General features: G+C 35.4%; 1 protein-coding gene across 7 annotated transcripts in view; it reads right to left on the bottom strand.

The window, feature by feature from the left end:
* Positions 1-16,312, bottom strand: part of Aldh1a1 (aldehyde dehydrogenase 1 family member A1) — a 149,394-nt gene that overhangs the window by 11,656 nt on the left and 121,426 nt on the right. For all 7 annotated transcript variants that reach the window (XM_071600566.1, XM_071600568.1, XM_071600570.1 and 4 more), the window contains 7 exons: positions 13,515-13,655; positions 11,479-11,608; positions 9,702-9,763; positions 7,964-8,092; positions 6,470-6,583; positions 5,336-5,438; positions 3,567-3,751 (listed from right to left, as the gene is read on the bottom strand). In XM_071600566.1, coding sequence (XP_071456667.1) covers positions 3,567-3,751; positions 5,336-5,438; positions 6,470-6,583; positions 7,964-8,092; positions 9,702-9,763; positions 11,479-11,608; positions 13,515-13,655 — 864 coding nt within the window. The remainder of the gene's footprint in view (positions 1-3,566; positions 3,752-5,335; positions 5,439-6,469; positions 6,584-7,963; positions 8,093-9,701; positions 9,764-11,478; positions 11,609-13,514; positions 13,656-16,312) is intronic.

The following is a 16,312-nucleotide window of genomic DNA, read 5'->3' as shown; positions in this document are numbered from 1 at the left end:
ATCAAAGAAATTATAGAGTTGGTCTAGAAGAGAGATTTATGTTACTGTATACTAGTTAATACAACTAAATTAAGGGGGGTGTTAGATATTCTTTCTAGTTAAGATATTCTAGTGTCTCAGTAAATACTCAAGGATCTACGTGCCTCCATGCAAAGCTCCTCTGGCCTATTTCAATTTATTAATTGGACTATGACCTCAAAATCATAATTTTCAGTTTTTATTCACAGTATGCTTCCCAAGTCATAATGTTTCCCACTCTGTGACCAGAGTGGTTCCCAGGTGACCGTCTAATCCATGCATATGCAATGCAGAAAGACACTGAAAGGATTTATTTGTTGGGAAACATGTGATCTCTGACTTCTAAAAAATACAGGACTGTATATTGCAGTGCCTTGCTACTGCAATGTGCTTCTAGAGCCAGCAGCTCTGGCATCACTTGGAAGCAACCTGCACTTCCCAAGCCCCCCTCTAGATCTACTGAATCCTTGGGTGATTCAGAGGCACAAGAAAGACTGAGAAACACCATGCCAGAGCTTGGGACTTGTGACAGAAAATTTCAGCTATACTTTGAAACACATCCAGTTTGGCCTAGCTAATTTTGATTCACCATAAATACAAACCTTCTTCAGAAGGTTTTGGATTCATCAATGATGAACTTGGCTTTCTTTGTGAATCTTAGGCACTGTTCAATAATGCTTGCCTGTAAAGGAATTCTTTGCTATGAAATGAGTCATTGGCCATGGGTTAGTCTATGGCCATTACTGTGATGGTCTTAAAGTATATATTTTAGTGTCTTTGAAAGTTCACTCTTTGATTCTTTAGACTCGGTAGGTTGAAGAAGAAGAAGGTAAATTGATAAAAGACACATTCCTCAAAGTATTTGGAAACTAGACCAACAAGTTCAATGAAAGTAGATGTCTAAAAAATTGATCTTTACAATTATTGCCAGGTATAAATACAGGCATGTGATTTTCATTTAGTTAACAGCTATCCGAGAACACACAGTGAACCAAGCACTCAGATGGAGACATTCTATAGATTATCTCATTTCACTGCAAAATGATCCTTCAAGATTAATTTACTAACCCCATCTTACAAATGAGGAAAGTCTAAGGGAGGTTAGATGTAAAATTCAGTGTATAATTTAAAGGCCTATGTCTCCATACCATGATAAGATGCTACTCTGCTGTTTTTAATACATTTTATATAGATAGCATCACTTTTTTTCCAAATGAAAACACTTATTTCCAAGTTTTTAAGGAAATATACATTTTGTTCTATGAACCAAATAGGAAAACTACTTTTATAAAGAAACAATATACACACGTGAACACACATACATAAAACAAATATAAATAATATATACTATGTTGTAATTGCTTCAACATTCAGATACTTTAAGTTCTTAATCTTCAAAATAAGAAAGGAATCAAACTTCTTTTAGAAACTATTTTCCCTAAATAAATACTTTTGTTGCTTATATTCTCTATAACAATTTTATTGAGGCATTTAATGAAGAAGATTATATAACTACATTTTTAAAGCCTCAGTTCATTCAAGCACCTGGGATGAGGATCTAGGATAAAGCTTAATGAACACATGGCTTTTTTCTGTATACTCTTTCTTATAATAACAGATGACAAATTTTTAGAGTAGAGAATCCCTGGGGACTTTTCAGTGTTTTGTTTCTCAAAGTTCCAACATACCTACTTATCCTACTTACTTAGCACAACCTGTGATAAAAATCTATTTATTTATAGAGATTAAAGTCATATTAATCAGTTAGATTATTGTATTACTTCCTCTAGGATCCTATGAACAAGAATTTTTCAAACCCTGTTTTAACTTCTTCCTCTTAGAAATAATGAGATATCTTAGCTTAGTGTTTTAGACTATTGTTGAATTAAACAGATTTTCCTCCCTCGTTGTATTACCCAACCAATATTCTATATTAAATATCTTAGATATTCCCCTCGTCTTTTTTCTGTGTCTCCTTCTCTAATTGGAAAAGTGCTTTATGTTTATAAAGATAGGCAGACATAAATAATCACAAAGGAAAATTAAGAACCCTATTCCTTTTTGAAATAGGAGACTAATTTAGATTAGAATTGATCATATTTCTTGGAATATTTGATATGGATATTTGAGAAGTTACCAAATATGATAAAAATTGTCAACTCTATGATAAAACTGTCAACTTCTTCTATGTAGTCATTAAACTCAAAGACAAATGCAAAGTACAATGAGATTAAGATAAAACAAATTATTACTTTATTTGCCAGTTATTTTAAGGCTTTTAGACTTCAGTATTTGGCACTGCTGAAGTCCTAGGATTTTCCTACCTAAATACTTGGAATGAAAATCTAAGACAGTCTTCTAAGTTACCCAGTTCATAAACTCCACAAGGGCAGGGAGCATGCTGTTCTTGTTCCTCCTGGCATTGCCAGATGACAAACTCAGGGTTTTACTGATAGCAGTGTTCACTAAATTTTGGTTAATTGAATTTATATTTGGCTTTGTGAGCAAGTCAAGAATAGAGTTTAGTTTCAGATATACAGGATGGAACAGTATATAATGCTTAGTGTGGGCAATAAGGCCTGCAAGCTTAATGTCTAGTCTCTGGATCATAATCTCTTGGCACTGGCCCTGTGGACATTTTGGGCTAGCTGATTTCTGTTGTGGGACTGTCTTGCACATCAAAAGGTGTTTAGCAGCCTGCCTTGTCTGTACTCATTAGATGCAAGTAGAACTACATTTTCTTCCACCAAGTTGTAACAATTTACAATGTCACCATACATGGGCAACTATCCCCTGGGGGAGGAAAGCAAAGTTCTCCCTAGTTGAGGATGATTCCTCTACACCAGGTCCCCAAGGGATGGGAAAAAATCCAAAACTGAAGGTCCAGGAGTCTGAATAACAAACCATGACAAAGAACTGTGCAAGGAAGAGGGAAAGGTGACCTCTAATGAGAGACAGAAGCACTCTTATTGATAATGATTAGGAGTAAATGAAAAAAACTGGGAGCCTGGGGGATTGTTTGGGCTTTAACAACTGAGTTGAAAAATTTGTTAGAAACCAGCAGTCTAGGACCTTTGAGGACGTGTGTACAATCTTTAGAGTACACACATTAGGTCAAAGTAACTGAGGACTTTGCAGAGGATTTAGGGGTGTGCTAGATGTCTGCATCTGTGGAATGGCAGCTGTGATGAAGGATTGATTGTGTTTGAGAGAGAAAAATGTATATGAACTTCCAAGTGGACAAAGGACTGTAAAAGGAATCAAAAGGTGTGCAGGTTGAGGAAAGCAAGAAATTGATAGTGTTTGTTAATTTTCCTTTCATCTTTAGTTCCCAGGATGCCTCCTAAAGTGTTTTCAGGTATGAAAAATCAGCAACACGAAGAATAATTTCTGAACCTTTGAGAATTAGATTTTTTTGAAACCACAGGACTGGTACAGTCTTATTACCTAAGATGATGCACAAATGAGAAGTAATTATTCAAAATTGGGTCAAGAAGGACCCTTTATTCTTGTCCCTTAAAATTCTATTCTTTGTATTTTATGCTCACCTGAGGGCCTTGATTTACTCCTGGGGTCAGAGGATTTCCAAGTACATATTTCTTAGCCCGCTCAACGCTTCTTTTAACAAACTCATCATAAATTGATTCTTCCACAAAAAGCCGGGATGCAGCTACACAGCACTGGCCCTGATGGTAGAATAAGCCTTGATGTGCAAATTCAACAGCACTGGCCACTGCAAAGAGAAATTTCACATTAAAGAAGAAATATTTTCTAAAGATTACATATATTTATGCAGATTTTTCAGATTATGTACATTTATGTATCTCAGTGTGGTGATACAAAAAAATTATAAGTTGTATGATCAGACATGGGTTCAAGATATTTCACCTCTTAAAAGCTAGGTGAAAAATTAATTTTTGTGATTCTTTATTTACTATGAAAACAATAGCAAAAATTAGTAGCACCCAAAAAAATGATTGTTATTAAGACAACTTTCATATGGACATTACCAAGAATGTGAATTCGATTGCAAGGTCAAATATCATTATACTGAGATAATAGTGAAGTTTTTTTTTAAGAATCAGGTTTTAACTAAATAACAAAGAAAATATGAAATGTCAATTACCTTAAATAACTTCAAAACAATCTTATACACTATGATTAGTATAACAAATAATTTTTCTGAAAAAACAACTATAACAATAACCAAAGCAACCAAAAAACAGTAACAAAACCCACTAATATTTACAATTATTCACCTCATGGTATTATTTCTAAGAAAGACATTTTCAAAATCTGTCTAAAATATATCATTCATATATGTCTGAAAACATATATTTTGTTTAGATGGTAGAATATGCTTAGGTTCCTTCATTTGTAGATCCTAAGCCACAAGAATAAATTCTTTTCATTTTATTTTTCTAAAGGCCAAAGATTCAATTCAACATTAAAGCAATTAGGTATGAATTTGTGAGCTAATCATACCTGCTTAAGTTGTAGTGAAAATAGCTTGCAGTCTTGGCAAATTAGTAATCATGTCATGGTTGTAGAATGTTTAATAAGGCATTGTGTTCTAAAAAACTTTGATTAAGATCACAAGAGTAACAAAGGCCAATTCCATGAACCATTAGTTTTTACAGCCTCATAACAATAATGCAACTGTTTAAGAAAGAGTTGAAGGAATGTTTGACCATCTCTTTCTGCTAATTACCACCTATTTAGAAAGTAATTTTGGGGATTCTATATGGCAATGTAATCAGAATGAACCTAGAATATTATAGAGAGGGGTCATATAATAATTGTAGACTTGATACACATACAAAACTATCCTTAATAATCTGGAAAAAAAGAGAGAGCTATTTAAATTGATTTAATTTTCTTCTTGCCATCTCATTTCATGATTATATGACCCAGAGTGAAGGGAGATGGTGAACTATAATTGCTGTCTCCCCAGCTGCTCTTAAGTCCAAATAGCTGAGGAATTTCATTTTGCCGAAAACAGTAATTAAAGATATGGAATTATTAAAAATAATACATCATGGCCTCTAAATGAAAAACATTTATGTTATCTAGGGTTCAGCTGAGGAAATAGCAATTTATTTCAAACCAGGAAGAAACTGTGTCTTTGTTTAACTTATCTATGTGTTCTAACTTCAGGACAATTTACAAGATTTTCAAGAGTAATTCTGGACTCTCATTAATTCCTTACACTTTGAAGCAAACCCAGCTGTGAGATTCAAGTTCACTGTACTGTACGGCGTTATCAGACACCAGAAAGGAGGAAGAGTGAAGAGTGAACAATGAGCCTCCTACTCACAGTCGGCGTCGGCAAACACAATGCAAGGGCTCTTTCCCCCCAGCTCCAGGGTGACCCTCTTCAGATTGCTTTTCCCTGCAGCTTCTTTGATCATCTTGCCAACCTGCAATGGAGTGTTGCAAAGAGAAGGGTTAGTTTGCTCTCACAAAGATGGGAATATGTAATATTTAAAATTTGTATGATGTTTGGGCGATTGTTAAGTTTCATTAGGAAGAAACACCAAGTGGCATTTTTCAAGATTTGGCACCTTCAGATGTAAAAGGCTTTCCCATCCAAACATACAGACGTGAGATAAATCAGAAAAATGTTCATGGGTGAGAGAGCAGATATACAGAACATGAAGGCTGGATCTTGATGTGCATGACTAGTTAGTAGGTTATTTTTCCTCTATATCAGAGCACGTATTGATCACACGTATCATGATCCAACTTAGCTAATGGACCTTTTATCCATCTACTGACAGTCACAGGAATCTGTAGACAAAGTGTCATACTCTCAGTATTTTCTATCATAAACTTCATGTTTATAAGGAGGCTGGCACAATAAATAAGTCCATGGATAAGAATCACCACGAACTTTTAATCTGTCTTGTCTCTCAATCAAGAATAATCTTTAATTCAGAAAGTGTAATGTTGATTGGCTCGAGACAATATGTTTTCCCTGTAAGAACTATAAATATCACTTTAATATGGATAATTATATATACATTTTTGTACCTCTAAGGATATACCAAAATAATAAAACTAATTAAAATGTGTGAATAACTAATGAAACTTTTATTTGTCACAAAATAAATTTAATAATAGTAGATTTTGTAATAAATATTTTTTATCATTAATTTAACTAATCATACAATACAGTCTCAGGGGCTATATTTCTCATAATAGGAGGTAATGAACACACTAAAAACAGTTTCTTCTACCTTCTGAATTTGGAATTGGTATTTCATTTCATCCAAACTGTATCTACTTATGTTGTATAAATATATTTGAAGGCCAGAATAAGGAACAAATCATTAAAAAATACTTTTGTTTTAAGGAAGTGTCAGCTTAAAATAGTTACAATAAAACATGATTCCAATAGGTAGAGAGAGATGCCAGTCTCTTCACTGCAGGCCTGAGTAAATGGTATTACCTCTGTGGATCCTGTGAAGGCCACTTTGTCAATATCCATGTGAGAAGAGATGGCTGCCCCTGCTGTAGGCCCATAGCCAGGGACAATATTCACTACTCCAGGAGGAAACCCTGCCTGAAAGGCAAAAAGCAAAACAGTTAAAACACAACTCAGAATTTAATTCAAAAGAGAGGTGAGTACAGGATTGAGGCTGCTTCATTATGGTAATGTTCATCTTATGATTGCTCTCCCAAGAAAAATTCACCTAAGTGCCTTCATTCTTTATTATTATTATTATTATTATTATTATTATTATTATTATTATTATTATTTCATTTCTTAGCCCACATGAAAATAATCAGATGGGCTGCATTATAGAAAGATTCCTGGGGTGAGCCCAGAGTTTAATGGATCACTGCTCTCATGATGGCTCTCTCAAATTTCATAATAATAACTCAAAAAAGTAGTGTATACAAGAGTGTTTGGTGAATTACTTACTTGGAAGGAAAGCAACATATTTTATAAACTCCATCAGTAAAAATAAGAAGCTAAAGGGATCTCATATTTCTAGTATGTAGCTGTTGATTGCTCAGGGCATATCATCTGAGTTGCAAATCCCCACTGACATGATTTAGTAATATATTAGGAAAGCTAATCAGATCACTTAGAATGGAACTTTACAGACCCATATCAATCCCAGCTGAAGAATTCAAGGAAGAAGAAACAATGTGACCACTGAGTTGGGCACATTAAAATTTCATGTTATTTGCATCAAATTGCCTCATTTTAACATCTCTTTTGCTTATTATAAATTTTAAATAAAGAATATTTTAAAGATGTTAATTTGGATTTTCTGAAATTTAAGTTTCTGGTAACTAACAGTTGTATAAGTCTGGGTAAGACAGGAAGGTCAAAGTGCAATGACTTGTTCTCAAGAAAAAAAATATATTCATGCAATTCACATAGTTGATGAAAATAAGTTTGATGTGCGCTTTGCCATTTCTGAAGAAGAAAGAAAATGTACAGGAAACTATAAAAGAAAAGTGAATATAAACATGGACATGTGTTTGAAAATAATGTGGCCCAATAACATAAACAATCATATTGGCACAGTGGCCTGCAACCACCAAACAGATGAAAACTAAAAACTTGTTTAAGTTTAAATAAATTTGCAAGACTCATCAGGACATCAGTAGAAGTTGCAAACTAGTTTAATATTTCAACATGTGAAAGAATGCTCTATTAATTGTAACATGAATTTATGTCCATTGATTTGGACAAAAGAAAGAAAAAAATCTGGTCATAAGATGACTGACTCCAAGCCCTTGAGTCTGGCTTTCTGTCTGCATTTGGGTTGACTCCAGGAATCTCAGCCAGCAGTCCTGCTAGATGTGCCCTAACCACTGACGAGAGCCATTTGTAAGTCAGGCAGCTTATAGTAGCACCAAATGGGGCCTTCTTGTTATAAATTAGGATGGCTGAATTCTTGTGCATGTTTTGATTTAGGAAACTTACCTCTTTTATCAAAGATGCCACATGAAGAGCAGTAAGGGGAGTTTGTTCTGCTGGTTTGACAATCACCGTGTTTCCACAGCTAAGGGCAGGCCCTATCTTCCAAATGAGCATGACCAATGGGAAATTCCACTAGAAAGCAATATTTAACAATAGAGTCTTTGTATTGCTCAAAGGCACATTTTCTAGTGTAACTTCTACATGATAAACTCCCATTCCCCACAGATGTTAACTAATAACTATAGTAGTCTTATGTAATCATAGTGGATTCTATTGATGTGAACAGCAACTAGTAAATAATAAAAAGCTCTAAATAAACCAGATAGGAGAAGGGACCAGGAGAGAGCCCAAAAATTTAATTGGGTGCTGTTATTTCAAATAGCAGGAACAACAACAACAACAAAAAAAACCTCATTACATGGTTTTGCATATAATTAAGCATATTGTGAGTTATTTTTGCTCAAAAAGTATGGTTATTCTCCTCTTTCCATAGGTCATTTGTTATATTCACTGAAAATTATTTGGTAGCATTTATCTCCAAGAGAAATAATTCTCTCTCTCTGTCTCTCTCTCTCTCTCTCTCTCTCTCTCTTTCTCTGTGTGTGTGTGTGTGTGCGCGCGCGGACACGATTGTGTATTGCCAGGGATCTAACCCAGGGCCTGCTCTACTACTGAACTATACTCTCAGCCCAGAACAAATAATCTTTTTAAAGATGAAGATGTGTAAGGTCCAGAGGACAAGTGACTGTGTTTAGATCACAGCAAAATCAGTGACCAGCCATGTGAATTCAGACAAGTTAACTTGTTTTCTGTTTATGACATCATTTGCAAAATTGTCCTTAGGATTAATCAAGAAAGTAGGCCAAATCCTTAAACACATTAGCTACCATTAGTATTTAGAATTATGAGGTTTTTACAGATTTTATTGGAATTTTGAACTAATGAGAAATTTCATTAAAAATGTTGATATGATTATACTTCAACCTCAATGGGGCAAAAGATTAGTAATTGACACGTCCTCAACTAAGAACTTCAGGACAATTTGCCATCTTTTCATTCGGCCTTTTCAAGTATATCAGCCCTGTTTAGAGAGTCTCCTATTCATTGGGCTTAAAAGGAAATACTCAGGATTAAATTTAAAAATTGCTATTTTCTTTCAGAGGAATTTGGAGTATCAGATTCTTTTATCTAAGGGTACCATATATTTCCTACAGTGCTCCAAACGTCTCTGATATCATTTCTTTCATTTTAATTAAAAAATATCTTTCACCATTTGAATTCTTTTTGCTACTTTTGTCCATGATTAGGAGTCTAAACAGGAGACCAAGAGTGTTGGAGTGTAGTGGGTCACACTACATTGCACTGAAGTGGTGTCTCACAGCAGACACAGCCACACTGAGTACTTTGTCATTCACTTGTAAATCACTGCCATTGAGAAGAAAGTGTAATATAGCTTTCTGAAAACAACCCATAGAGGAACAGGCTTTATTTATTAATGTGGTAAAAATACTAAAACACCTTCAGGAGACATGCCAGGATATGGATAGGCTTCTGAATTACCCAGTTCATATTTTGTCACAGAAAAGGCCTGGTTCAACAAGTCCTATTTGAAATTTACATCACATCTAACACACAAGCATCCAATTATGTTGGAGAAAGTTTCATCACTAAACTGAACAGAGTTGGAGCCCCTTCCCCACCCCCCAACCTTCATTGGAAATCCTATAAGAAAACAACTTACAGGAATGATTTGGCCACATACACCAATAGGTTCATGTCTTGTATAAGTGAAAAAGTCTCCATCTGAAAAACAAAGCACACACCCAATCCTATGAAGACAAATGTGTTCGCCATTCATAGAGTAGTAGTTTGAAGGTAGTGTGAGAGAAAGAAGTAAACAGTAGCATAGTAATTCATGCCCGTAATCTTAGCTACTCAGGAGGCTGAGGCAGGGGGATTACAAGTTTGAGACCAGACAGGGCAACTTAATGAGACCCTATCTCTAGATTTAAGCCCCAGCACTAGAAAAACAACAACAACAAAGCCTTTTATCCAACAATTTACTAAATAAAAAAATCAAGTCTTTGGAATGATAAAAACCATACAATTAAGTTAGTTCAAAGCAGAGATGCAAAATTGGAAAAGATCCGAACCATAATTCTTTATCTCATCATCTAAGAAGGCTGTTTTCTATATTATTTTCATTCTCCAATTTTTATAGAAGAAATGAAAGGAGGTCAGATCATCTTTCGTTAAGAGAAAAACTGTGCTCAAATGTGTTTTTAGCAGCTTAAAATTCGAGCTGTAATATAATCTGTTTTTAAAAGGTGATGTGATTTTAAAAAATAGTAAAATTAAAAAATATATCTCCCTGTTAGTAATAAGCCTTCCTACTGACTCATTCTAACGTGTTGTTTTGCCTACCAAACACAAAAGTAAATTCTCTTAATCCATGAAGAAAATGCCCATAGTAAAAGACATTTCTTTTCCACATATATTTGACTAATTCGCATGCCTCAGAGTTTGACATGGTCACCCTGTGAGTTTCATGGTTCTCTGGGTTCTGTGCTGGTCTGGTTCCTGCAGGAGCCTCCTGAATATTAACAAGAACTCTCCTTAAGATGTATATGCACTTTAAGTGGCTTTTCCATTTTTCCTGAGGATGAAGTACAATAGTTTCCAGACCTAGCCCATTTCTTGTTAGTACTATGGTCTAATTCTCCTGTTTTAACTTCCTGGCTGTCACTTCTAACCTACTGGATTGCTCCAATTAGATTGAAAATACACATCAGGGCCAATTCTGGAGGCATTCTGAATTTCTAATGTCAATGTTTGTATAAGTTAAATTTCTACCTTTAATGTTTTCCAAAATCATGCTTTTTTCCAATAAAATTTGTTTTAATATTTCTATTCTGCTATGTGTATACCCCACTAAAATAATATATACATACACATGCATGTATAATACACAAATTCTTAACTCAGGCTATAAACATAGTCTCATCTTAATTTGAAGGTATTTGAAACAAATCAATAAATTAGTTTGTTTAATTAACCTGGTCTAACTGTACTGAGTTTGAACAGGCACAGATAACCATCCTTAATTCATACTGGAACATGCAAAGAGACTTAAATAATTACATTACAGAAAGGGTATAAAGTTACTATGGGAATGAAACCCAAATAAATAATTTGAGGTCAGCTTTGAAAAGTTTGGGCCCTTAAAGGCAGAGATGTCTCAAATCAGTAATTGGGGCCATAAGAATATTCTTACTTAATATTTTCTAAAATATCCACAGTGTTATTTTCTGTATGATTGTGCTGAAGCAACTTTAAAAGCGGTTTGTTGAATCTTCACAGAATTTCTAAGTTCAGAATTGTGTTGGCTCAAAGTCAAGGGGAAAATAATTTTGCCTTATTTGGTTGACATCTTTAAAAGTGAGAGTTTGAAATTACTCAGCTCTACAGTAATCACTTCCTCCCTATGCCCACCCCTGGTGGTCTCCCAAGTTACTTACCAATCGGTATGGTACGGCCCTGGACCTTGTCAGCCCAGCCTGCACAATAGCGTAATGTTTTTATGCAGCCTCCTAGATCCATCAGATACGCATTAGAAAATAGTTTTCCAGCATTCATTGACTCCATTGTCTGAAAAACAAATTAGTCTCCAAATATAAAATTCCACAAAACTTTTTGATTAACAATATATGACCAATATTTTGAATAGTCATGTGTTAGAGAATTTTGGAAATAGGAGACATTTTAACTCAACTTCTCTTACCTTCTCTTTTTAAATACAGACTTTTAAAAGTTAAAATAATCTGTTTATGTTCATGTGGAAAGATCTGTGTAGAATGGATAGTGAGATTCTGGTTGTTAAACCCTAGGGCTCTTTCTTTCACATTCTGGGTGTCTTCCAGCTAACCAACATTTTAAGAGTTGGTTACAATTTGATATGTACCCAGCTGTTGAAATGGTACAATATTTCATTTATAATCCATCTATAGTGACAATTTAGTGTTAGGAGCATAATAACCAATAACCATTAAAAAGCCAGAGTTTTATAGAGAGTTTAATAAACAATAACCATTTTAATTTCTGTGTTCCACCTGGATATAACTGATTTATTCACATAAACTTAACATCTAGATCTTTCATTCATGAATTTTCTTCAGCAGAATTTTCTATTACAAAACTCCTAGTTTAGGTACTCTTATCATAATATTATCATTTGAATGGTCTAACAACATACCTATTGTATACCTAGCAATATACCTATTGTGACCTGTCTCTTCCTTCACTGTTAGGCAGAACTTTCAAGTGCTCTTTGGGTTCTAGTGTTCTGCTGCGATGGTTTTCTGGCAGGAATGTACAGATGCCTAACTTCTAAAGCTGTTCTGCCTCTGTACTGTGTAGTCCCACCATCCCAAATTTAAGCAAACAGAAATTTTTCATATCTGTTCTTTTTCCCCCATTGGCCCTCATGGTGATAGAGATAGTCAACACTCTCAACCCAAAAAGCAGACAGATGAGAAGAGCCAAGTTTTAGCAAACGCTGCTTTGTTTCGATAGGACAAGTGGTTAATACAGTTTTATTTCACATGGCTTCTGGTTCTATACTTCTGCATGTTTTGAATTATAAGGACTCATAACAAATTGTCCTTTGATTAACTATAATTGACATTGATTATTTTTAAATAAAATGTAGGGCTCTTTGTTATTATCACTTTAAGACTCAAAAGGTAATAAAATTGATTCTGAAATCTCATCTGGGTATTAATTTATATGAAATTGTCTTTACTATAATTATTTTATATGAAATTGTCTTTACCTGGCCAAGAAGACAAGAAAATGCCCTCCCCTACATATTATGTGCTGATTTATCTGCAAGCTAAAATTTAAGAAAACAAATCTGGCACACACAAAAAAACGCAATTTTTATGAACATATTAAAATAGATTTTCTTTATTCTTTGCCTATTTCATCTGTGAAAAAGTTCACATTATTTAATTCTGCAACACATCATTTAATTATGAGCATGTTAACAGACACATTTCAGGAAGGTAAAATGTGGCTGTGTAATAAATATTTTGGTGGGCTAGACTAACAGGAAATAAGCTTTTTTTTTTTTCAGGAAATAATTTGAGCACTTTCAACAAAGTCAATGAGATTTTCCACTGTAAAAGTTCAGTGGTCAACTAAGTTTAAGAATCCAAGTGTATCATTCCAGGAGATTCTTACAGCATGTGATTTTGTTAGGGGAGCTGAGAAGGTCTGGAGTAAAGGAAAGAAATTTGTTTAATTTGGTTTAACTCAGTGGTTGCCAAAATTTAGACTGTAGAATCTATTCTGGGAGCAGATGTCATCATCTGGAACTGGCATGCAGATTACTACTTGAGATAATCTCAAATCCTACCCCAGATCTGGAGATGAAGTCTTTTCATTTTAATTTTAGATTTCATATAGTGCTCACTAGATCCAAATCAACTTGCCAATTCACACAGTGAATGCTTTTTAGAGCTCTCACTGGGCATCCGGTTTGGTTAATACTCACAGCCAGCAGCAGACGATCTCTTTCAATTAAGTCGGCCAACTTGTATAGTAGGCGTCCCCTCTCTGAAGCATCCATAGTGCGCCATGGAGAGCCAATCTGAAAAGCCTGTCTTGCAGCCTTCACAGCTTTGTCAACGTCTGCCTGTTAGTCAAAGAGAATTCAGTGTAGTAGACTCAACACATTGGACAAGCAAACCTAATGGCAAAAACCCTATAAAATAGACTGTAGCTCCTTATGAACAGATGCCATGTCTCTATTAGACCAATGTCTAGCACATTCTATGCACTCAACCACAGGATGATGTAATGACACCTGCAGGATAATCTTGGGAATGATAAGTTCCATATACCCCGCACATGTTTGATTTTTTGGAATACAAATGTTATAATATTCTAATAGTGGCCCTCATTTGAGTATTGCCCATATTTCAAGTAATATTCCAGTAACTATATTCATATTAACTCATATTATTCTCAATAATCTTATAAGACAAATATGTTTCCCATTTTACAGATGAAGAAACTGAAGCATATTGAAAGAAAAGAGACCCAGTCTTTGCCCTCTTGTTCTTTCCAGGCGGTATCTGCACAGGTGGCTCTTGTTGGCCAGGAGCTGCTGGAAAAGTTGGAGGCCATGGGTGGAGCAGATCTGTGGGACCAGGAGTCTTGGCTGTGCACCTGGTACAATGAGGAGGTGTAGGAGATGGCATGGAGTGATCCAGGAGTAATGGAGTCTAAAGAGAAACATGCTTTAAAAAAATATCAGCTTTAGGGCTGGGGTTGTGGCTCAGTGGCAGAGCATTTGCCTAGCATGCATGAGGCACTGGGTTTGATCCTCAGCACCACATTAAAAAAAATGAATAAACAAAATAAAGGTACTGTGCCCATCTACAACTAAAAGAGAAATTCTTTAAAAAAAAAAATATCAGTGTGCCAGGCACAAAGCGGCGCATGCCTGTAATCTCACCTTCTTAGAAAGCTGAGGCAGGAGGATTGTAAGTTCACAGGTGGCCTCAGCAATTTAGTGAGGCCCTAAGCAACTTAGGGAGACCTTGTTTCAAAAAAAAAAAAAAAAAAAAAGAAGGGCTGGGACATGGGTTCAATTCCCAGTTTTTTTTAAAAAAAAATTCTCAGAATGAAAAATTCTCAGTATTAAAAAGAAGGAGGGGAGCAGCCTCTGCACAGAATGAAGCAGAATCCTGCCATTTGGGAGGAGGAAGTCCAGATGCCTGGAGGAAATGTCAGGCAGGGGCAAGTTAGGGGGCTTGTCCCTGATTTTTGATGGGCTATTCCTAATAGGCATACTGATCACAATGAAGTAGGAGATAGGATAGAAAGTTTTGTGGGGCAGATGAGGGAAATCAAGTAGAAGACTAGGAAGCAGCAGATGAGATGTTATATGAGCTACCAAACCCCTGAACCTGACAACCATTATGACTTTTGCCTCATACCTCGAATCCCAAGGTTTTACAGGATGGCCACTGCATTGCAGTCTTGTATCTTTGTGATTTACCTTTTCTGTGTAACTTTTAGTATTTCCTCTTTCCAGTTTCTGACTGAATATTGTTTTGTCTGTCTAAAAGTTTCCATTGGCAGGACAATTTTACCAGTTTTAGGGAAAAAAAAAGTTCCTTTTACAATATGAAATTAATACGCAGTTTTAAAAGCAAAGGAGAGAGAGACAGAGAGACAGAGAAAGAGACTAGCCCAAGGTCAATAACTCGAAGTGAAGTTGAAGTGGCTGAACTGAGTTTTAAAGAGAGCCTATCTGACTGTAAGACCCTTTATGACACATTTTAATTCTTCAACTACAAAAGTTTCTGACATTGGGGACTGAATAGGAACTTTCCTTTGCTAATGAAGAGTAGACATTATAAATGTGTGCTCATTTCTTTTGTGCAAAAGGGAAAAGGCATAGAAGTAGTGGAACTGTTCTACAGAAGGGTCCGTCTACCTGTGATAAGCCCAGTTGGGTACAAAAAGATCCTTTAGGTAAAAGCAGTTTCTTTTTATTAATAACATACTGCTTGAAACTACATTGATTCAAGCAAAAGTTGAATAATAGATGACGTTCACACTCAGTGAGCAGGTCTGGCCTCTTGTCTTCGTTCACACTCTTTCTTCTCGTGTTTTTCTCTGCCACATACACTCTTGTTTCCTAACCCACTTCAGTTACAAACTTGGCCTACACATCCCTGTTCAGACCTTTTCTCATCTCCTACAGAATGTATCTACTATAAATATCACCACTTACTTTACTACTTCATGTGGGTATTGACCCTGTCGGGTCAGTTGCAAACACCTTAAAAGCACAGTGATGCCAACAGTTTTTTGTACATAGGACTGACCACTGCGGGGAACTCCATAAGTGATAATGACATCATAAGGCCAATAGATTACAACATTTTGCAGAAGACATAATTCCCTTCGAGAATTAGACAGGAGGAAAGGAACTATCCTTTTTGTTGTCATTGTTGCTCACAATCTGAATTGATATCGCCTCCTCCTTGGTGAGGCACGGATCTCATATTAATATTCCCCTCCTCAGATTGTATTCAAGTAGCCCCAATCTTACAATTCTTCAAATTAAAATGCAAATAAATAAACTATTTTCACAGCACCAGATGCTCCCAGATTTATCATAGAGTTACATCCTAATGAACCTGCAGTAAGTTGAAAGTATCATGAATTGAAAATGCATTTAATGCACCTGACATATGACACATCATAGCTTAGGCTTAATGTGCTCAGAACACTTAATGCCTGTCTTATACTAAAGTGTTGATTATTTCTCATTTG

The sequence above is a fragment of the Marmota flaviventris genome, chromosome 13 (genome assembly GCF_047511675.1).
Source record: "Marmota flaviventris isolate mMarFla1 chromosome 13, mMarFla1.hap1, whole genome shotgun sequence".
Classification (NCBI taxonomy): Eukaryota; Metazoa; Chordata; class Mammalia; order Rodentia; family Sciuridae; genus Marmota; species Marmota flaviventris.
Note: the sequence above shows the minus strand (reverse complement) of the source record. Positions and strands in the feature narration are given on the sequence as shown.